This window comes from Semicossyphus pulcher, unplaced genomic scaffold (assembly GCF_022749685.1).
Source record: "Semicossyphus pulcher isolate SPU_LCO1_2020_fin unplaced genomic scaffold, fSemPul1.0.p SCAF_11, whole genome shotgun sequence".
NCBI lineage: Eukaryota > Metazoa > Chordata > Actinopteri > Labriformes > Labridae > Semicossyphus > Semicossyphus pulcher.
Window position 1 is genome coordinate 9,136,105 of NW_027211615.1, and position 23,938 is coordinate 9,160,042.

The following is a 23,938-nucleotide window of genomic DNA, read 5'->3' on the forward strand; positions in this document are numbered from 1 at the left end:
CAACCTAGCCTCAGAGTCAAGGAGTAGTCTGGCAGATAACCCCAATGAAACTGCAAATCATTGTAAGTTTTATAGTTGTTATTCAAAAATGTATAACTGTTAATAAGTTTTAAAGGTGCTTGTAAGTTGTTTTTGTTACTGTTGGACGAAGCAGGCCAGCTATTTCCTATTTCGCCGTCCTTGCTTAGCTAAGCTAGCGACCTTGTGGAACGTTAGCCTTGGACAGCTTAATCTAACGGACATAAAAGAGTCTCACCAGTTTATTGAGAAGTCGAGTTTTGATAAATGTGATACAAGTTTAACCGATTATAACAAAGCTTCCTACCTGGAGTAAGCCAGCATGGGCAGCTCGTCCATTCCACAAACTCTCTCTCATCCGCGTCGTGCCTGAAAGTGTGCCCTTATGTACCAGGGCACCAACCGAGGAGATATGTAGTTATTTCTGTAACGGTAAAAACCAGACTATCTAGAGTGTGCTTAATTTCGACTCAAGTATTGAAATTGTTAATGAGTTATGAAAAGTAGGCAATTTGGATAGTTTAGTCCAGCGTACCACTCGAGTGTGAGCACCAGATGGCGGCAGCACCCAGTCACCGTAAGCTAAATGTCTTGAAACGTTTCTTTTCACAGCAGTTTGACTCTTTCTCTGTTTTCTTTTTCTTGCAGCTAAGAAGTTAGATATTATTAACATTTACGGGGCATATACAAACATAAATACGTATGAATTAATTTATTTCTTTTTTAAACCTAAAGTTTAAACTCTGCTCTGAAGTGGCCAAAGTTCAGCTGCTGAACAGACTTCGCTGGAAAAAGACACATGATCCAAAATAGCGGTCTGTTGAGGTCTGCTCTAGTTTCTTTAATCAGGCTCGCAGCCTCCACCTCTCCCTGATCAATCAGTGCTCCGTAAACTTGGAGACGTCAAGAAACAAGGCGGTGCTACACTCGAGTAGAGGGTCATACCCTACACTCAGCACACACTCCTCCACCGGGGAAGTTGTGCTTGCTGCTCAGTCCCCCCTGGAAAACATTGGCAGGAGGTTTCAGCGCTCAGCAGCATGGACGTAACCAAAGGAGAGGAGCGCTCTGCTGAGCAGGCTGCCTCTTTATTTGGGGCCTCAGAGGTGGAGAGTCAGAGAAGAAACAATGAACGGGGAAATAAGAGGAACAACTGGAAAATCATTTCTGGGGTACGTTTGGCACAACTTATACCTACCGACCTCTCTGTTTGACCATCTAACACTGCAAACAACATGTTGAGGCCACATGTTAGTATTTCTTTGAAGATAGAACAGCAGATTAAAAGTGCCTTTTTTATCAGTAACACAAAGGGACATTTAATCTGCTGCATCACTTTTAAATTAAGATAAATTGGATTGTGCGACTCCTTTAACCATTCTATCAAAAATAACTTTATATTCCTGTAAAACTCTGAATTATACTGCGTCAGAGTGCTACTCAATGGACTTTACAGGCACATAAAAGTCCCCTTTTTCCTTTTGCTTCTTTATAGGGCTCTTTATTGTTCCCGTAACACCACAAAAAGTGGCAATAAACTGGAAATATGCTCATTAACCCTCTTACAGTAAATTGTTGCTGTTGCAGCTAAAACTATTTGCCACCAAAAATGATAAGTATTTGTCATTTTTTAAGCAAAACTAGTGAAAAAGTGCTCAGGTCACAGCCTCTGAAACTAGAGGGACTGCTGCTTTTCTTTTAAAATATGATAATGAGGTGCATATCTTTGGGATTTTAACTCGGGCTTTAAACCAAACAACACATTCAAAGATGTCACCTTTGATTTCTGGGAAGTATTTATGTAAATTTTCACAATTTTATGACTTTTTATCATGAAATTATCCTCTAATCTTAAAAGTAGTCTGCAGATTTATTTACAAGAGACAGTAATTGTTAGCTGCACCCCCAGTAACAGTGTCTGACTTTTACGCAAGTCATCACTCACCAGGAATAAAATACCACAGCCTCACGTCTACATTTCCTCACTGTTTACTCAGTGGAATTAATCCACAGCTGTCAAACAGCCTAGACGCTCGGTGCTGCAAGTGTGAAAGTGGAAACAAACTGTTTTCACTACAGTGCAAAAAGACAGAGGCCAGGATAGTCTCTGCAGGTGGAAAAGATGATCTACAGTGTGAAGCTGACTGGACCTTTCAAAAACCACAGCGCTGCATGTGATCCAAAAGAGGAAAGCTTCAGCTCGGAGTTTTATGCAGCCAGAAAGTCAGAGTGAGGTTTACAAGGACAGTATTGCACAAGATGTTGTCCTCAAATAGCGTGTTTTGGGCAACCAACAATCCAAAATATCCCATTTATTAAATTTACTCCAATTTAAGACCAAGAAAAGCTGGAAATTGTCCACATTTCAGACTCTGAACCATCAAATTTGCCTTAAAAATAATGTATCCATGACAATATTAGTTACAGATTAGTTTACCTTAGATTAAATAACCAGTGTGACGCTGAATCTCTGTTTTGTTCTGACATCTTTGTACACACAGAATGCATTCCCATTGCATGTAAACATGGCACTGCAAGGTTATTTGGATAAACATGCCTCACTGTATAGTGTGTGTGATGGCTAATTAAGGTTTAATCAAAAACATGTGGAGTTGAGCGTATATTGAAATAGCTGCTGTATCCCCTGAGGGACATATCCTGTTTATCCTGCAGTTACTGTTGTGGGACTGAAAGTGTAAAAACTTCTGCTTTTGGAATATGTGACATGTTACAAGCCCAGGTGTCTGTCACTCACCGTCTCTACGACCTCGATAAGAATAGACACCTGAGTAGCTGTTCGCTTTGTATTTCATTCATAATTAAAGTGGAAATCTTGAAGATCTCAGTTTCATTCTCTTTGGCGTCACCTATGACGATGAACAGTAATTGCGGGAGCACATTTCCCAGACATCCAGACAGTGTTGCATGTGTGACGTCCACGGTTGGCTCCGGTTGTAACTCTTGATTTTCCTTTTTAGACTGTTTGCCTTCATCTGAGCCTCGAATTTCTTTTTCTTTGTATTGTCACTTATTTTTGAAGTTGTATCTGTAGTCATCGATCTTTTCTTTGTTTGTTCAGCCATAGTAGATTTACTGTTTACTCACAACACTTGCAGAGACCGGAAAAGCAGCCGCTTAGCTCCGCCTACCCTCTCTGGCAGACCAACCACTGCTGGGTGATGGAAAACGCGTCACTAACTGGGCGCCACTTGAGATTTTTCCACGAAAGTCACCATAAACACCCAGTCTGTAATTCTGTGAATGCAAAGGCTTTCATCAGTGGGCCATAGGCTCAATCACCATTGTGTTAGCTCATTCAGCGATAGATAGAGACTTAACAGACATTTATTTAAATGAAAATCTTCAAGATTATCACTTTAATCTTTGTCACAGAGGAAACGTCTCTAAAAGAACAGCAGCTTTTATTGTCCACTGTTACTTCAGGCATGCAGACAAACCACAAAAATACTGCAAGAGAAACAGAATCTGGGATACATTTGGGGCTCACATAATGACTAAAACCATAATTGAAAGATTGTTAGAAGAAAAATGTATTTATATGCAACAGATAATGCCTTTTATGTAGTTTTTTTTACTGTGATATCATAAACTGAATTGATTAACTACTATATTTAACTTTACTGCATCCACACAAATCTGCTTTATGTTTAAAGAATACACTGTCACGAAAGGAACTCACCTAACGGTTAACAAACCTCTCCAATTATTTACCAGCAAACTGAAGCTAAAACCACATGAACCTGTTTACTGCTGCTGTCTGCTTGGCACTGATTAGATACACATGTGGGACCAAGTCTAGACAACAACCGTGTGCTCCCCCCTATCATATATCAGCCACCGGACATCTGGGAGCAATCGTGATACTGGTACTTGTTGCACTGCACTCTTATTTATTTGCAGTATCTTGTTACTAAAGAACAACCAGGGCTATTTAATTATTTATCCAAAGTTAGTTTTTCCAGACTAAAAGTTACAACAAAGGCTTTTTACTTGCTTGTGGGTTTTGTTGTGCTGACTGCTTCAGTGTAATCTTTACCTTCTAAACAATATGAGGCTAGTAGTGTGTTTCAGAGGCAGACGAGTTCACCAGACAGACAGTTTACTTTAACAGACCACAAAGACCACGTCTTTCCCAAGGAGCCCGTCCAACCCAGGTCTCTCTCTCACTCTCTCTCTCTGTCCGTCTCTTCACCTATAGCAGGAGAAAATAAATGCACACACCCAGACACGGCGCTCATGCAGCAGCAGCATATTTTCATGCCCGTCTAGGAATTCTTGTTCATGTGGATCACACTAAGTGGATTACTTGTGGGTGATGATTCCTATAATCCGTCTCCTGAGACTTTAACTGCAGACAAATACAGCTTTTAGAATGAACGAATTAAAGGCCATGAATGAGTTCAACATTAAACCATGTAATCTAGTGCTGAGTCATAGAGAGTTGTGTTTGTCTTAAAGGGACTTTAACATCATTTGCTGCCTGTGTATATCAACATTGTTAAACCTTCTCCTACAAGTGGGCTTAAGTTGGGTTTATGTGTATTATTTTTGCTTTTTTATGTCGTAGTTTCAAAACCAAAAAAGGAGGATTTATATTCCCCATTTCACATTTTACAAATGGTCAACAGTTTTATTTCAACACGTGGCAGAAAAGACAAACAAGGGGAAACTTTGATTGTAATTCTGGCATGTTTACTTGCAGGTAAATAATGTCACTCTTTCAGCACAAAAATGGAGCAGCAAAGAAAAGAAATGATGTCATATTTTTCATTCTGTAAGTTAATATATTATTATGTAGGAAGTGGACCTCAGTCTTAAATACAGCTCACAGTGGAGGATGGTCATGTCATGTGACGAGTAAGCAGTGCTTTCCAGCCCAGTGGTCGGGCCCCTTCAAGCGGTCCCAAGATAAATCTGAGGGGTCACAAGATGGTTAAAGTGAAAAAAGACCGAAAATAAAACACCTACACATTAACCAAGAACCATTATGTACGCATGTTACACAGTGACACGGTGCACAGTTTAACTTTGCTTCATTTTAAGGTGTCACATTAATTTAACAACAATCACAACCTCTGCAGGGTTTTGGTGTTACAGGGGCTTTAAAATGAGCAGCAATGATAAGACTTCTGAATTCAGGCTTCTTTGAAACACCCCTCTTATTACAGACTCCTTGTCCACCAGCAAGCAGGCGTCTCCGGACAGATGCGACTTTTCAATTACAGAGTGCCAACACCAACATTTGGACAGTTGTAGATTGTGTACAAGGAAATGTGGAGATGACTGGAGTACACTGGGCAGAGCTAAATAAATAAATAACAGACTGTCTGTATCCCATCTTGTTCTTAAGGGGGTGAAAACCTCTACCTATGGCCAAAAGTCCTGTCTTCTATGATATCAAACCTGCATGTCTAACCAGTATGTATGTCTGCATATATCCACAAAGCTATTACATTTCTATTTGATCAATATTATCGCTTGTTTGTTTGTGGGATCTATTCCAAAATTCATTAGGTTCTTACTTGGCCCGTGCCAAACCCTTCTGCCAATGTTGTTGTTTGGTTAATCCTGCTGACACACAGACAAACTAATGGCCATGAAAGCATAACCTCCATGGCTGTGAAAATAACATTTGAACTTTCACAAAAAGAGTTATGAATGACTAGACAATTAATAAACAAGACTGGGTCAAAACCTCGTATGTGGCTGACCGCATCAGGTCAATGTGCGCTTTTGTGGGCAATGTGTTACAAGGACTGTCCTTATGAGGCCGATGATGACGTATTTGAAAGTAGGCGCGCTGCGGACGTAGGTGAGGACAGCAGAGGAGCAGCACCGCCTACTCCCCGAACAAAGTATCCAGAGCCGTATAGACAGAGAGTGGTGTCAGTGGAGGTTCAATATGCTCCGTGATCCGCCATTGTGATGTCGCAACTCTCTCTCTCTACAGCTGTGAAAGTACCGTCACTCACCCACTCAGTCAGTCAGTCACATACAGACCTATGTGTAAAAAAACAAGACCACAGTGTTGCTTTAAATTTAATCCTAATTTTGGCAAGCTAACATGCACACAAAGGTAATGCTATCGCTAACATTCTTAATGTAGCATGTTGGCATACTCACATTTGCTGGTTACCACAGAGTACAGATAAAGACAATGGGTATAAACTCTGGATCAAATTAAAACATTTGACCTAATGATAGCTCTGGATTAAAGCTGTTAAAGTTCATCCTGAGGGAAACCTGTCTGAATCTAATTTCATGGGCACCAATCCAATACGACACAGTTACTCAAAACCTTAATAGGAAACTCATGGTGGTGCTATAGGAAAGTCAGGGAAGCAGCAAAGTTATTGAAATTCTCCCTTAGGCACATGGGAGTCTGTACAAACATTTCAATAATAACATCTCCATCTTAAAATATCCAAGAACACAAAGGCCTAGGGTAAATATTTTGTTGAGTTGTGTACTTAGATTCGCCCAAAGGCTTTCAAACCCTGAGAAATCTGTAAATACTTTCAAACAAAGACTGTGATTCATTTTGTCGCCTGTCTTGGGGAAACACCAGGCGGTATGTGATAGAGTGAGGAAGGAAGTCAGCAATCTTTTTCAATGTAATCAAACCTTTTATTTTTATCGACAGACCCCTGCCAGCAGAAGTTATATATGATGTGTTTAAATGTTGAAGGACGTCATTGGATAAGTAAAGCTTTGGGTGATTGGGAACATTAGTAGGGTTCATCCTCTGGGGACCATGAACATCTGTACCAAATCTCATGGCAATCCATTCGATAATTGTTGACACATTTCATTACAAAACAAAAATGTGAGTCTCATGTTTTCCCCAAAACCACAGGAGATCGCCGAAGTCTGTGGAATTCATCCTCTGGGGACAATGAATGATTTAATCGCAAGTCTAACCGATAGTTGTCGAGATATTTGGGTATGCACCGCTGTGGTAACCTTAGAAGCCTTAACAACAACATTGCCATCTTTAGAGCGAACACTGTGAGCATGGACATAAAACAATGTCTGTTGTGTTGTTGCAGGAAACTCTCTGTTGTTTTGACTAAAGGAGGTGTTAATGATTCTGCAGAATGTCCTGATTTATGAGGCGTAGGTCTGTTTTTATATTATGGTTACAAGGCATGTTGCTAACACTAGCGCGTGTCCAGAGTGCAGATATAATGCTGTAATGGAATTATATTTTGAGGGAAAACAGGTGGTTGGTCACAAAAATCGAATCGCTTTATTTTTGAAGAGATTAGGCTTCAAAATTGTTGATCAGAGTGGTGTTGGTGTTTTTATTAACCAGAGCTGAAGTTCAAACCTAAATGTCTTTAATCATTGTAATCAGAACCACTGTGGCTTCTGTACCAAACAATCTGTCCTCTGTTCTCTGGAGTTTAGGTCCTGCTGCTGTGCCTACTGGTGGTCATCCTGGCCGTGGTGTTTTCCCGGAGGAAGAGCAGTGATGTGAAAGGTAGGCACTGATAACTGTTTTACTCTCTTGATTTCACAGCTAGAGCATGTTTGTAATGTCGCCACACCTTATTCACCCCCATCACCACAATCACCAGCTCCAGGAAGAGGGTTTTTAAGGCCGCAACTTAAAAATCACCTTGGTGCTGTGGTTTTTTGACCACTGGTTTCACAACAGAGCCAAGTGTTTTGATGAGAGGCTTCACATCTCTTCTGTACGTGCCAAGAAAAATTGTGTGCCAGCTAAAAACACTGCAAGCTGGCAAACTTTGGATTCTTCAAATTAATGGTTTGACAGGTTTCACAAGTAAACAAATGCAAATACTTTTTCTAATCTAGTCCTTAAACACGGAAATTAGTTAGCATTTTTGTACATCCCTCGTCTCGATGTTTTTGAATGGGGCTGGACTCTGAATGAGGTCTGACGTTAACACAAGTAAAGGCTGTTGCTAACAATTGGCATAATGACACTACGGAGGCTTTTTAGGACATGCAACATCGAAGTCATGTGACTAGTTTGTTTAGAGTCAAATTATGAAATTTATGAAAGCTCGTCTTGCTTAACAAAACATTTAAGTATCGTTCATTTTTGTTTGGCAAAGCTAAAATGGGCGTGGCCAACAAAAATACACACTGCAGCACACTATTAGATAACAATCATGACTGATGTTTGACAGTGTGTTTATATTAATGAGCGGATTTCTTAGAATTTAATGTTTATTTAAGTTCAGATTTTGGCGCCCCCTGTGGTGATAAAATAAACCAGACATCATTGCACACTTTAATCAACGATCCCACTTAGGCCTCTAGAAAGAATGGACTGAGAGTAATTTCCACTGTAAAATCTTAATTTCCTGATGAAAAAAGCGTCAATACAATTTAAACATGTTCACATAAAAACATTCAGGCTTTGAGTTTAAAATTTTGCACAGTGCTGCTCCATGAAATGGGTATGCAAACCATCCTACCCTTTAAGAATAATGGAAGAATAATTCTTATTTGGGGCTGCACGGTGGTGCAGTGGTTAGCGCTGTTGCCTCATAGCTAGAAGGTCCCTACTTCGGATGAAGTGGGCCTTTCTGTGTGGAGATGTTCTCCCTGTGCATGCGTGGGCTTTGGACTCCAGCTTCCTCCCACCGTCCAAAGACATGCTCGTCAGGTTAATCGGTGACTCTAAATTGAACGTAGTGTGAAAGGTTGTCTGTGTCCCTGTGTCTGCCCTGAGATTTATTGACGACCAGTCCAGGGAATAACCCCGCCTCTCGCCCAATGACGGCTGGGATCGGCTCCAGCCCCCCTGCGACCCTGAACAGGACAAGCGGTATACATAATGGATGGATGGATTATTTGCTCTTGTCGAGGGAGGGAAGCACTGGGCTTTGTTCAGGCACACACTCGCACTGAGCCAAGGATTTAGTTTGAAATGCCTTAAATGAATCAGGATATATCTCGTAAAAAAAACACAATAACAAAGCGATAAACGCAGACCGGTTTCGACCCTCATAGGGTCTACCTTAGGAAGAGACATGAAACAAGTCAAGTGGCCTGGAGGCTGAACTACACACGCACATGAATAAAAAACTATCATCAAATTTGAAAAAAGGAGTTGAAAAGAGTAATACCATAAATAGTTAATATGAACGATAAAATGTTCTCAGCTGGAGTCTATGGTCTTCACTCTCCAACAAATCAATGAATGAAGATACTTTGGCCACAGTAGAGAAACGGCCCTTACAGAAATAACAGTGAAGGCTGGTGAAAATACACACTACAAGTTGTCAGAGGTTAGAGGAACAATGACGACTGCATCCTGCCATCCTAATACAAACTGGCTGTTTGGGCTAAGTCCAGCTATTGTGGAGCCGGCTAAGACTGTCGATCCCTCTGAAACTCTAAACTGTCAGTATTTAGAGCAGCGGTGAGGGAGGGTCGAGTTTCCGACCAGCGGGTGAAGGAGGGACACAGAGGTGAATGTAAACTCCTGAGACTGCACACGATTTCTCCACAGGATACGTTTCTGTCAGGGTGGTGCAATGCAGCTTCTGCCTTTAAGCCAACTGTTGCGAAACACGTCGTAAACACACATTTAAGCGAGACAGGAATGTTCACCGGGGGTTGGCATGTTTCCTGCAGCTATAGATTCCCTCTGGTTAGCCGTGGGCAGCTGCTGTCAGTGCGCGCTTTGTTGCGAACCACCGCGCCAAAACACCCTTCTTCCATTTCAGGGGCAGCGGTGGTGACTGTGGGCGAATGTCCCCGGCCTGGGCGGGGTGCTCTCTCTGCTGTGGCATTTCCCTTTAACTTATACATCCTAACCAGCTAACATGAAAGCCATATGGGAAGGATAAATTTTGACTTTTTCACATCCATGGAGCTTTGCTGGAAGCTCTACATCTCTCAAGTACAACGCTTCTTTCTCGGTCAGGCCTTTGGAAGCAGATGAAAAGAAACAAAAATAACCCAGGACTGTAGCTCTTCCTAGAAGCGCACAGTGTGTAGTATAAAGTGCAGCTGAGAGCGGGTTTTCCCTTGGATTACAGACCACAGCAACTTGTCTCCTGAGATGGAGCATCCCCGTGTTCGCTCCAAACCGCACTGCTGGCCTGGAGAGGCGGTGAGGGGGGGGCTTTCTCACTGCCGTGCTAATACTCACTCTGTCATGTGTCCAGTCAGCAGCAGCCTTCCCAGATGTGTCCAAAAAAAATCTGCCATATTTTCCATACGAACTGAGTACGTGAAGTGAGTCAGAGGCAGTAAGATACATTGATTCAAGTGCATATGAGGTGGTTACTTGCACAATGATCACTTCTCATTGATAAAACCTTTTTTTCTCTCCCTGTTTTGTTTCCATGACAACAGAACCCAGCACACACATCCTGTGCAGCAGCTTAAAAATGTGATCATTGAGATTTTTTGCCTTTGCTCACGGAGTCTTGCTGTTATGTTATCCACATGTTCCTTTACACAACATATTCTTTGCTCTGTTTAAAGACTTAACCCTACTAGGAAGCACAGGAAACCCTCACCCTGTCTGTCATCAATCATCTCGAGATTATGTGGATGGCAAAGTGGCATTTCTGCACTTTTTACTTCAAGTTTTATTTTGGTTAAATGACTCAAACTTTCCTTAAAAGCCTATTTCCACCGTTATCTGATCACTGAGTGAGTCAGTCCTCTGTGCCAAATCTGAAACACTGTTGGTTAAGTTTTGGACACTTGGGTCTGTTAGCTGAGCTGCCACACCCAAACAGGTCATATAGAGCAGATTTATTTAATCACATAAATTCTTGTTGTTATTACTTATTAATACCGGTGATCATTATTCCAACGAAAGACGTGTAAAAACTGCTTTTTCTGCTTGCGTGCGTCTGTTTTGTTTTGACCGTGTCGTTCAGCTCAATTCTCTCTTCCCTTTCTCACTGTGACCAAATATACAAGACTCAGACTTCCATTGCACACCTCAGACTGTGGTTGCAGCTGGCGTGCACAGTTTAAAAAGCAGAACACGGGCCGACGGTAGTCCTGGTTTTACCCTCTCACACACAGCTGCTTGTAGTCGAAGTATTAGCAAGTGCAGAGCGTCTTGTAGACGAGCCACCATACTAAAACTGTACAACGCTTAGATTTATGTAGCGCCTTTCAAGAAACCCAAGCTCGCTTTACATGACGGTTCAAACTAAAGAGTTCAAGCTGAAGGCTCTCTCCCCAAACGTCCGCAGGCTGGCGTGGGGAATGGTGAGCAAGCCCGTGTCTGAGAACCGCAGATTCCGGGACGGGGTATAGGGGTGGAGGAGGTCCGAAAGGTGCTGTGGGACGAGGGCATAGAGGGATTTGTAGGTGAGAAGGAGGAGGAGACCGGAAGCTAGTGAAGGTGGATGAGGGTGGGGATGATGTGTTGCCAGGGCTCGGTGCGGGTCAGAACCCTGGCTATCCTGGACAGGACTCCATTGCAGTCGTCCAGACGGGTGGTAATGAAAGCATGTACAGTATGAGGGTCTCTGCCACGGAGTCAGGGAGTGATGGAAATGCTCTTCTTAAAGCTCCATCACAGAAGAAGAGAGTCTGACAGTAGCTTCTCGTGGCTCCTGCTTTACTTTTTCTGAACTGTTTTTAAACAATCTTGGGACCCATCGGCTATCGATGGAGGACGATCTAGCCTCTTTCATCCTCCACATGTTGTCTCGTTCTTTCTGCAACTCCTAAACAACTTTCAACCCCTCACAGCCAGAAGCACCCGCATCTCTTCATCTCCCCAATATGCAGACATCTTTGCTATTGTGGTCTTGTAAATGATCCGTCCTCAACGTTGGAAGTTTTTATTCATCCTGTTATGTGTCTCTCTTCTGCTTTCGCTCTGGTCACCTGATTTGAATGTCGTCACCCTGCTCAGTCGCGGTGAATGTTCCTGACCTGTTACCTGCTGCATTCTCACGACGGCTCACCCTGACTACTAACATTTTACTAGGAGGCTGGCAGGGAAAAAAAGTATGAATGAAGTTGGGGTCAAAAACTCTGCTGTTTGAGTTCACACATGCAGCCCACCCAGACAAAGTTGGGAAATTTTCAGGAGTGCAGTGCATGTGTGAAAAGGGCCTCAGTCTCCACCAATACATAACCCATGTTTCTGCCGTCTGTCTGATAGGTCAAATGTTTGCATACAGTGTGAACGCCAATGTTTATAAAAGCTTTCTCATATCTATTGCAGTCTTTTGCAGTGTGTTTATTGCACATATTCATATTGAACTGTGAACAGCAGCCACACTGACATCTCTTCTTGTCCTGCAGAAGGCGAGCTCTGGCTGCTGCAGGGCGATGAGGGAGCTCAGCAGGCACAGTGTCCACCTGGGTAAGACTACACTCTTGTTCTGCTTAATGTGAGAAATGATGCTGTTTTGTGAAATATCTTTTCAGCATGTTTCTGCTGTGAGAGGCTTTTCAGCTGTTCGCCCACAGTTGTCCTGAGTGGAGTCCATTGTTCCCAGTGTGTAGTATCCCAGCATGCAACTGTGACCACATAGAAACTACATAGAAATGTCACTAAAGTTCAGTCTGTTCACCCTATTTTCCTCTTTAGAGATGCATAAATAACCCGTGACTCTTTTTTATTTTTATGATGCTGTTGTTTTAGTGGAAAAAACAGTTTCTGTGGGGTAATGGCTCTGAGTAATCAGGCATGTGTGAGTGAGTGTAGTGTGCATGTGCGTGGACGATGTGGTCACATGTGTGTGCTTCTGCTTTGGTAAGGGAGGGACCCCAGACAGACTCATTAGACTATGGAAAAGAAAAAACCTGTGGCTCCAAGTGAAGCTATTTCTGGTTACAAAATATCTTTAAACAAATAAATCTTGTCTGCACTTACTTTTAATCTAAGTCACTCATTCTCTGGAGTTTGTTTGTGTTGTTTCTGTTGGCAAACCACGTTTTAATTTTAATGTGTGGTTTGGTCTTTACACCCAAAGAAGGAGCTTTTTAAGAGTTCTTCCCAACGACCAAAATATCACGTGAATTGTTCATGAAAAAGGAAATAAAGCTGAAGGAAGTGGGGAAAAAATCTCTTACAATCTCCTGAGTAGAAACTTGATTGTAAATTCACACAGTTAAGTTATTTATTGATTTCTTTTACACTATATTTTTTATTTTATTTTGAAATTCCATTATGCATTTCCTTTTTTTCCCTCTGTTTTATAATATATAATGTCGTAATTTTATAGAACACTCTTAAAGTGGTAATCTTGAAGACCTCACTTTCGTTCTCTTTGGCGGCACCTATGGTGATAAATGGTAATTGCGGGGGCACACCTCCCAGATATCCAGACAGTGTCCCATGTGTGACGTCCACGTTTGGCTCCGGTTGTACCTCTTGATTTTCCTCGCTGACGGTCATGTTCCTTCTCTTTGTTTGTTCAGCCATAGTAGATTACTGTTTACTTGCAACGCTTGCAGAGACCTGAAAAGCAGCTGCTTTGCTCCGCCTACCCTCTCTGGCAGACAAACCACTGCTGGCTGATGGAGAACGCGTCACTAACTGGGCGCCAATTTTTTCCGCGAATGTCACCACAGACACCCAGTCTGTAATACTGCAAAAGCAAAGGCTTTCATCAGTGGGCCACAGGCTCAATCACCATTGTGTTACCTCATTCAGCGATAGATAGACTTAACAGACATTTATTTACAATGAAAGTTTTGTTGTGTGTGTGTTTTCAGCCTGGACCTTGGAATGGCCAGCAAAGCACTACCAGGGGATCTCAGACTGCATCCTGGCTCGTAGGGGGATAAAAGCTCAGAAATATAAGGGCTTTTTACACTGCCAGTTCAAGGCGGGATTATTACACCTCTGTCTTTTAAAGAACGCATGGAGGCGTAATGGTGGGGCGAAGTTGTTCCGCCTCTGAGCCGACATCGGAGGTAGTAACAGAGGCGAAACGGCTTCTGTGTGAACTGCAGAGCAGGCAGGACGGAACAGCGCAGTGTGTGTGTATTTGAAGCACCCGCTGTTTGCTTACACCTCGCGCACGTTTTGCTTCCGCAATGCTGGAACGCTACTTAGAAACACACACTAGGGCGGCTTTATGCCGGCGTTGCTCGGTCCAATATAGAATGACAAAGGTGGCATGAGGACGGAGCTTCGTTACGGCGCTGAGGCAGAACCGCAGTGTAAAAAAGGCTATAGAGAGGGGCTAGCCCGTGTCTGGCCTTAAACATGATTAGAAGAATCTTAAAATCAATCCTAAAATCAACAGGCAGCCAGTGTTGGGAAGCTAGAATCGGGGTCATATGGAGCTTATTTGTTTGACCTAGTTCAAAGCCTGGCTGCAGCATTTTGGACGGTCTGTAGGCATTGGACTTTTGACTTCTGATTGAGACAGGTGTTGAGTTGAGACGAGAGGAAATAAAAGCATGGATGATGCATGGCACTGTTTTATACTTTAGATCGATAATCACAAAGTATTATATTTTAATACCCAGCTCTATGCAGCTGCAAGTGATAGCTGGAATCAGACAATGAGCCGTACCTCCTGCAGATAATGGAAGTGTTGTAGTGCACGGAGTGAAATGGGAGTGGGCTACCGTCCCCTCACAGCAGGGAAAAGAGAAATCTGCTGAGGCTAACAGAACCTCATAGTCTTTGATTTGCTGCCAGCAGGGTCTCATTTCTCTTCCCGTTCTCCTCCCCTGTGTTTGTGTGGTCTGTAATACGACTTTATTTCTCCTCTTTCCTGCTTATTCAAAGAGCTGCTTTGTGTTCTCTCTACACAGACCTACTGTACAACACTAGCGTTACGCTACTGGTGCCAAAGATATCAATATCTCCTGCTGAGTAATTGTTCCTCTTCCCCTTTCACAAAGCCACCTCAGTGTTTGGTTAAAGCATCGTTCTTCCTCTCTGTCTCCACGCCCAGTTTTTCCAGGCCTCCTCTCATCCTGGTGTCCCTGGACGGATTCAGGGCGGAGTACCTGAAAGATCACGGCAGCCACGTTCCCGTCATCAGCAAGTTAAGTAAGTCAGCCACATGTTTGGAGCGACAGTTAGTCATGGGTCGCTGTGTGTCCTGATGTGACCGACCATTACTCTTCTTACAGGACGTACTGGAACAACGACGCCACATATGAGGCCTGTTTATCCCACAAAGACCTTTCCCAACCACTACAGCATCGTCACTGTAAGTCTCTTCTGATTTAATGGGCACAGTTGGTCAGGTTGTTTTCTGACTTGTTTTGTCAGAGGAAGAAGCTCTCATATAGTTCCTATTATAGTAGTATAAAAGGGGCGCTGGTTTAGCTCAGTTGGTAGAGCAGGCGCCCCATATACAGAGGCTCCCATGTCCTCCCCCACTCTCTCCTCCCCACACTTCCTGTCTCTCTTCAGCTCCTATCTAATAAAGGGAAAAGCCCCCAAAAAGTTTTTCAGCAAAATGGACTTACATCAAAGTAACAAAAAGCACAAATTATGCAGGAAAATGTCTCCTGTGACACAAACATACAAATATTTCATGTCGCGTTCATACATTTTATTTATAGTTCATTTTAGATGCATAACAGGACGCAATGCCTGCTTGTCAAAGTGGTTGACTGGTCTGGCAACCAGTCATCAGCTTCTGTTGCCAAAACTGAAAATATGGTGGCCATCTTCAGTTACCTTTTATTTGTAGTAATGAAGTCACCATGATGGGCAGTCTTATGAAGGATCTAAGAAACATCAAAATGAGTTTATTTTAGGGGCAGGCTTTGCCGTTTGCTTTCCCTTATTTTGCCGCTGCTGGCAAAATTAGGCCAAGACTTGTCTGTGAAGGTTCTCAGTCATCCAGGCCATTGTGATTCTAAGTTCTTGAAGATGTTTCACCCCTCATCTAAAGGCTTCTTCAGTTCTAAACTGACTGGTGGGTGGAGCTTGAGGCTTTTATTTCTAGTGCCGTCCACTGGAACTGAAGAAGCCTTTCGGATGAGAGGTGAAACCCTTTCAAAACTTCAACCAAGTCCAGTTGCCTTTTGGATTAATCTTACAAAGGCCAAGACTTGGTTGGCAATTTCTTAAAATGCTTGCCAACTTGCCTGGCAACTGTTACTATTGAGTTTTTTTATTCTAACTGTTTTATCCTTGGGATTTTAAATGTGTCTTTGGTTGATCTACTTTAAACTAATAAACATCGGAAACATGAAAATAGGACAGTGTGGACACTGTTTGTTTGTAAAAAAAAAAAAAAGAGAACAAAAGGTTTTAAAACGTCAAAACGTCTGTAAAGTCTTAAACAAGTCATGATCATGATTCATAATTTCACAGGATTATTACGTTTTACTTTTTTACAAACTGTCAAATTAATGCTGTGGAGTAAGAGGATCTATACACAACAGTTAGTTCGGACCAAGTAATCTGACTGGACAAGAGGCGTTCCATGAGTGGTCATATAGAGACCAACATCCCTGGGACTCTTCACTCTGTGTATCACTCCGCCTCAGCCAGGTGTTCTGAATACTGTTAATTAACATTACAGCAGACCGTTTATGTCTACATTGATCAAGCTGGTTCCTCTGAATCACACAGCAGACTCTTACTTCACTGGTTGATGATGAATTTAAACAAACAGATAAAAGTACATGATAAAAACAGCTGATCTGTGGTGACCTGTTGACACCGAGTGCAGGAGAATGTTTGTGTTGCTCAGCAACCAAAGTCCAGTTTCAGTTGGTGGAGCAAAAAATAATACTCAGTTGTTGATTATTACTATTTACAACTATTTGCCGATTGTATGTAAGTGTTGTATAAAAGCAATATCACACTGGAGGTCGTGACGTTGTGCTGAATATCACCTCCAGAACTAGAAGTACAAAGTCACGTAACCCTGAAATACTGAAACAATTATACTTCTTGTGTAGACGTACTTACATTCTGTTCAGCAGTGCTGTGAGTGTACCACAGTTCAACAGTGCATTCGGGGCTTTCCCTCGCGATCATTGAGCCTTTTTCAGAGAAGATTAGAGGTTACTGTCGAGGCCTAATGGCTAACATTGGCTTGTGGAATAGAAGCACAACTGAGGGGCTTACAGAAGTGGGTTTCACCTCTCTTCACTGAAACCAGATCCTGAAATTAAACAAACTGCTGTGGTCAGCAGTAACATTTAGCTCACAAAGATGGAGGAGGAGGTGACTGAATGTTTTCGTCTCTGGTTCCTGCAGGGTCTTTATCCCGAGTCGCATGGGATTGTGGACAACAAGATGTACGACGTGACTCAGAACACTTTCTTCAGCTTGAAAACGGATGAGAAGTTCAACCCGAAATGGTACCAAGGAGAGCCAGTAAGTCAATCTGTGCACCCTGAAACAGTCTTTGGCCACTTACGGAGAATCAAGTGTCTGCTGTGAAAGACCACAGCAGGGTATTTCTGAGAAATTCCTTTGTACGATTTCCTTCACACATCTGAGAGTCTGTGGTAGAAGTATTGTTCTTTAAGCCGTGAAAGCTAACACGCCCTTGTTTTGAAGAGAACCTGGCATGAATCAAGAGAAGGCACTTGTGTCGAGTGTAACAAATATGAAGGATTGTGCTGTAATTGTCTGTCTGCGAGCGGCACGAGACACTTGTTTTTTTTGACAGCGCGGAGATTCATTGCTGTGAATCAGTTTCTCGATATAATTATGGATTCTGCTCGTGTTAAAAACGGCTTGTGGGGGCCTGAGTTACGCTTGTTAAGACACTTTTGTGGTTCCCATTTGAAAGGAATGCCTCTTAAATCTCATTCCTTCAGTGTGAATGTATTTTTAAGAGGAGCAGCATGTCAGAGTCTATATGACTCTCCAGGAGGGAAGGAGAAATTGATCAACTATTATTCCTGGAATGTATTCTGCCGTAATGAACCAATACCACTAAGTGCATCTACCAGAACATGTTTAAAGGCCTGCTGCAGAAAAAACACACTCATACCAGCAGATCAGTCTGAAGGTATCGATTCACCACAAACACGTGCAGTTAGATTAACATTGGTCTTGACTGGGCTGTGAGGGATTACACTATTATCCTAATGGACTACACACAGGTGATGCTCTGCAGCTTAGTCTGTCTGAATTCATCATTAACCCAGCTGACACTTCCTCCTCCTCTTTTGTCCTCTTCTCTTTTATTTCAACTCTTCTTTTCGTCAACGTGTCTCTCCTTTCTTTTCTTTCCCTCTCCTCTTCTGTCCTCTGCTCTTTTAAACTCGGATTTCTTTTCTTTTCCTCTCCAATTGTGTCTTTACAATTTTGTTTTTTCATTCTCTTTTTTCTTTTCTTTTATCTCCTTATGTTTCTACTTATTTATCCTTTCATCTGCTCTCCTTTACTTTGATTTTCTCATCTTCCTTTTTCTCCCTTTCTCTCCTCTCCTCTCTTTTTCTCCCCTCCTCTCCTCTCCTCTCCTCTCCTCTCCTCTCCTTTCCTCTCCTCTCCTCAGGTGTGGCTCACTGCCATGCGTCACAAACTGAAAGCAGGAACTTTCTTCTGGCCGGGATCAGACGTTCCGATCAATGGCTCTTACCCAAACCTCTACATGCAGTATGACAAGTAAGAGCGATGGACTTACTTCACATTCTTTCAGCTAATTTAATAATAATAATGATTTTATATTTAAGTCATGATACTTTTGTATCCTCACACGGTGATAAATGACATGGTGCCTTTCTATTGATCAGGAGCATTGCATTTGAGAGGAGGGTGTCGACGGTGTTGGAGTGGCTCAGCTTACCTCAGGGAGAAAGGTATCACACGTTCCTCATTATCATAACAAAGATCATGATGTGACTCTCCATCAAAAGAACATCTCACTAAACAGCTGTCTTTGTGGTTTCAGACCGGACTTCTTCACTCTGTACCTGGATGAACCTGACTCATCCGGACATCGTTACGGACCGTCGAGCGGCCAGGTCAGTCATTCACTGAACATCAACCTGTAGAGAAACATTAAGCTGGTTGTGAATCATCTGACCAGAAAGAACATTTTGAAATCAGCTCTTTTTAAACTTTGGAAACAAAAGCTGAGCAGAATTTTTCACTGAGGTCCATGTGTGACCTTTTCTCAAAGCTTCCCGTTACACCTCTGTCTTTGTCAGTTTGTAATGTTGTAGTCTTGTGGCTCAGTTGTCATCACGTGACCTACAATAAATGTTGATCTCTGGTCATGTGACAGCAAAAGGTCGTACTAAGCTCTGAAAAAAGAAACTATACGGAGTCTGCTGAAAATTGTCATGAATGACACGGATGGCTGTTAATTATGCAGCAGTCAGCACTACACCAAACATCATGTGACAAACACAAGACGGAACATGATCGACCGGCAGCACGCTTTCCCCTTTTCCTTGCACTGCTAGAGTTTCATGGATCCTGTTAGCGGTTGAAGTAATTTAGCAAGCTAGCCAAATAACATATCACCACTGAGATAGCATTTTGCTAGCGCTGACATTATCAAGCACAGAAGCTAAGGATAGCCAGCTAGCTTTAACTTAGCCACTCTGCTTGGATCTGATGGTGGTTGCTTCAAAATACTGAATACTAAAGTCATTCGCAAATGCTAAGTTAGCTAATTTGCAAATGATAAGCTAGCTAGTTTTGTGGAGAGTGCTGTTTTTGCTGATATTACTAGACGGCTACTAGATTTAATTTTTAAGCTCGTGCTGAACTCTGTTCACACCAGTTTGGCAGCTGGTCGACAACATACTATGTAGGGGTGTGAATCACAGGGTAACTCACAATACGATACCCGATAAGTGGCCCACGATAACGATAATATCACGATACAGCGATTCTGCGATAACTGACATATTGCGAGACAATCATACAATGATACATCACAATATCTGATCAACTGAAGGATACAAAATGCACCTAAAAAGGCAAAAGTGCAGGATTAATGTATTTTTTCAATGCAGAATTGGACACAAACTGAGATGAAAAAATGTACAATGTTTTCAGTCTGTAAATTAAATTTACAGAACGATAGAACAACCGTTAGGACATATTAGGACTTTGTATTTGAAAGTGGCAGGCGCATCTCTTAACTTCTTGTCACCGCTGTCCGACATGATCCCGCTGTCTTCTTCTTCTGTTATCCTGCTGTCAACTTCTTTTTTGGCCATTTAATTTCTGTTCTTGTTACCCTCAGTCATGTCATTAGCGCCACCTTGAGGAGTCATGAAATAGTGATGTGGTCAACATCGCAGGGAAATCTGTTTGGAGCGCCACATATTTGTAAATGAAAATATTGATATTTGGCTCCAGCCTATTGATAATTGTATTGCACGAGTCAGGACGACAACATGTTGCTGTATTAATATTTTTGGGACTCGATATCAATATTTTGCAGGCGGCTTGAGCATAAACGTCACATCCTTTTGGATTGTTCCAGATTGTCGTGGGACCTTTACATAAAAATCAGTCCACAGACTGTGATAGGCAAACGAGAGAGACAGTTCAGGTTTAATTTTTAAGTGTTCACACATTGGCAAAAAGAGGTGATTTATAAATGTAAAATGCTTCATTTAGTACCTTTTAGATTCTTATATTAAAATGATTCTGTCACAGAAAAGCACCAGCTTGTGCAGCTGTGCGCGTCAGTGCTGAGGAAGCTGTTTCAGTCCATAATATCTGCTAATTATTTATTTGCTGAGCAGGTTTTCTTGACGTGTTTCCACTGCCACAGGAACATTTTAACACTTTGCTGTGCCTTCAGGTGGTTCAGGCCTTGGAAAAAGTGGACAGGATTGTGGGAATGCTGATGGACGGCCTGACGCAGAGAAACCTGCTGGGCTGCGTCAATGTGATAATCGCATCAGACCACGGTGAGATAACCACACAGACTGCACACGGCTCTGACAGTTCACAGTGTGATGTTACAAAATAAAGGTGATCAGAAATGGACTCTTTTTAAGCATCCCTTTCTCGGTGCTTCCTCAGCAGGAAGACATAACCTGATTTTAGAGCCTGTGAATAACTGGGGGGTTTGGAGACTAAGTGTCACCTTTAATGTTTGACTTGGTTGAGTCACGGCACCTGCTGCAGGAGGAGACTACAGGTCCGTGCCAGAGAGCAATCAGATGAAAAATCTACTCCCTGGGAGTACGCTGGGAAAACTGTTCTCAGTGGTATGTTAGGAGGATATTTTGTGATGAGTTTCTCTGGACATGTGCGGACCATATGTCTCGTCTTGTAATTAGGTCTATTAAAGATCAATGCCTGGGAGTGAGTGTGGCTCAGGGCGATGCCCGGCGATCCTTTTTACACGCCTCATCTCCAAGAGAGGATATAATTTATGAAATGCAGTGGTAGTCATTCGCCTGCTGCTTGTCATGAACGACAAAACAAGTAAGAAAAATCAATCAGTGCTCTTGTCACTCTTGTTTTAAATATAGAAAAGAAATGTGCTGTAAGTTCTCAGGGCTGTAAGTCAGTGCTCGGGTCCTCAGGCACTTTCTGAATTGATTTGATCGTTGTAATGGTGCACAAACTATCATGGGCACATTTGTAAAGTTTTCAAACACAAATTCATGTTTTCTCTTTCCTCACAGGCATGGAGGAGGCTTCATGTAACAAGGCATCGTTTGTGTCAACCTTCCTGAACAACACTGCCGACTTCGGTGTCATCCAAGGCCCGGCTGCTCGCATCAGACCCACTCAGCTCCCAGATAACTTCTTTTCCTGTGAGTTCCTATCAGTAACATACATTTCCCGGTGTTCCCAGCTTCGCAGCATCACTCAGTGTCACTTTGTTTATGCCCCAGCGAGGCTGACATTGTCCTGTGTTTCTCTCCTCAGTCGACTATGAGAGCCTGGTGAAGAACCTGTCGGTATGCGAAGTATTCCAAAAGTGACTTTTGTATTCATAAGAAGAATGAAGAATTATCTGCTTGCTTGGCTACAAGTCAAACAACGCTCCATCCTTCTGCTGTGTGTTGATTCTCCTCCTCTGTGTCTGTTCTGAAGTGCAGGACGTCTGACCAGCCAATGAGGCCGTACCTCAAAGAAAACCTCCCCAAAAGGATGCACTTTGCTTACAACAAACGCATAGAGAGAGGACACCTGTATATGAAGGAAGGGTGGCAGGCAGCGATGTAAGTCTCCATCAGTCTATTCTCTTTTCTTCAATATGGCAGGTCATCAAACTTTGTAGTGTCAGGGAGGGAAGAGAGAGGCTGAAAAGAGAACAACTGTACCGTAGATCACACACACATGGTAATTAGTCTGTATGAAATAACCTGGTAAACTCTATTTTTGGATAATCCTGTTTGAATGAAATACTTGATACTTAATTAAATAAGAGTTTTGAGTCCTTTTCTGCACGTTGTGTGTCCGCCCTCTCCATGTTCATAAACAGCGCCTCCCTCTGTAGGTCGCTCCAGGTTCAAAATATAACGTAAAAATTGCAAAAAGTGAAGCAGGTCGGCCGCTAGTTTTTCAGCATCATGATGGAGACGATGTAGAAAAACACATGCGATATACATTTTCATAATGTTTTGACGATATATATATATATATCATCATATTGTGCAGCCAAGGGCCTGTATGCAGCCAGGAGATGCATATTTTCTACCTTCAGTTAAATAGACCAGTGGCTCTCAACTGGTGGGTCGGGACCCAAAAGTGGGAGCTGTTTTCGGTGGGTCGTGGGTGTGTGCTTGAAAAAGATTTGGCATAAAGTCTGTGCTGTGCTTTTATTTTGAAGGACATGGCTTTCCTATGACGTGCGTGCAGTAGTGGTGTAGTTTTACACTCCATGTATCCCCTGTTCAAGTTCACAATTCTTGAAACTTGACGGGCCTTCAGTAGTTGGACTTATGTTGCATTTTTTAGTTTATTTCTGCACAGGGAAAATGTTCCTCTTATTCAATTTTTCAATTCCAATCCATTCAAAAGAGAGCCCCTTGAGATGCAGCATCTCATTTTTGAGGGGGTCCTATAAACACAAATACAAAATTATAAAACGTGTACAAACAAACAAACCAAAATCGCTCACCCTCACTCTCCCACACCCCTCAGCTTTGGACAAGCAGAATTTTTACAATAAATATAGCGACCTATTCACTGCCACCTGTTGGTCCTTTTGGCTGACTATTATTCTGTTGTGTTTTGTGATGGTGACATACTGTGTGTATTGTTTCGTGGTTTAAAAATCACAGAAATGTGCGTGGAGATTTGTCATTCAGGAGGTGGTGGTGGGCCCTGAGGCTAGACCAGTAGAGAACCACTGAAATAGACCACTAGAAGTGAAAACTGAAAGCTAGCTTATTTTTGAGCTGAGATTGTGTTGTTATGTAGCTTTGTCCTTTAAAGGGCCTCAAAAAGGCATAATAAGTAAATTCCCAAAACTGCGTACTGTAGTATAAAAAGTAGAGCGTGGTAAAGAAAAGTAAAATCTATTTTAAATTGATCGTAAAATGAGATGAAGAAAAGTAAAGCATAGTAAAGTGCATTAAAGTGAATAAAGTGCAGGTAAATTGAGTAAAGTAAAACACATGGGGGCTGCTGCCCAAGCGTGTTTATTCGATCCCATTTAAAAATTACCAAACTGTTTTTTCTATTAATTAAATGTATCAGACTTTTAAGAAGTACGTTTTCCTGAGTGTATTTAACAGATTTACCAGATTGAGAAACCAGATTTACAGAATAAGGTATGAATATCTGTAGCATATATGCAGCATACCATACCAGAATAACTTACAGAGATGACTTGATTGTTAAAGTCTTATGTGAGTTATAGCACAGCACATTGTTTGTCATGAACATGGATGTCTGATGGTAACATCTCGGGCCACACAGAAGTTGAATCATTCACAGTAATTAGTGTTAGCATTCATTCATAATGAATGTTGGAGAGGAGTTGTCCAGCTCCTTAGATGGAGAGCAACCATGTAATCATGGCAAATTGTTTCAGGCTGCAGAGCTCAGTCGCCTGGA

The 23,938-nt window shown here is 42.2% G+C and overlaps 1 protein-coding gene across 1 annotated transcript in view; it reads left to right on the forward strand.

Moving 5' to 3' along the window:
* Positions 1 to 1,058: 1,058 nt before the first annotated feature.
* The window catches only part of enpp1 (ectonucleotide pyrophosphatase/phosphodiesterase 1), a 39,117-nt gene continuing 16,237 nt past the window's right edge, over positions 1,059 to 23,938 (forward strand). The window contains exons 1-13 of the mRNA XM_069687078.1: positions 1,059 to 1,190; positions 7,450 to 7,522; positions 12,307 to 12,367; positions 14,922 to 15,019; positions 15,103 to 15,182; positions 17,195 to 17,314; positions 18,447 to 18,556; positions 18,685 to 18,750; positions 18,843 to 18,915; positions 20,718 to 20,826; positions 21,553 to 21,684; positions 21,800 to 21,831; positions 21,968 to 22,095. Of these exons, the coding sequence (XP_069543179.1) occupies positions 1,059 to 1,190; positions 7,450 to 7,522; positions 12,307 to 12,367; positions 14,922 to 15,019; positions 15,103 to 15,182; positions 17,195 to 17,314; positions 18,447 to 18,556; positions 18,685 to 18,750; positions 18,843 to 18,915; positions 20,718 to 20,826; positions 21,553 to 21,684; positions 21,800 to 21,831; positions 21,968 to 22,095 (1,214 nt within the window). The remainder of the gene's footprint in view (positions 1,191 to 7,449; positions 7,523 to 12,306; positions 12,368 to 14,921; positions 15,020 to 15,102; positions 15,183 to 17,194; positions 17,315 to 18,446; positions 18,557 to 18,684; positions 18,751 to 18,842; positions 18,916 to 20,717; positions 20,827 to 21,552; positions 21,685 to 21,799; positions 21,832 to 21,967; positions 22,096 to 23,938) is intronic.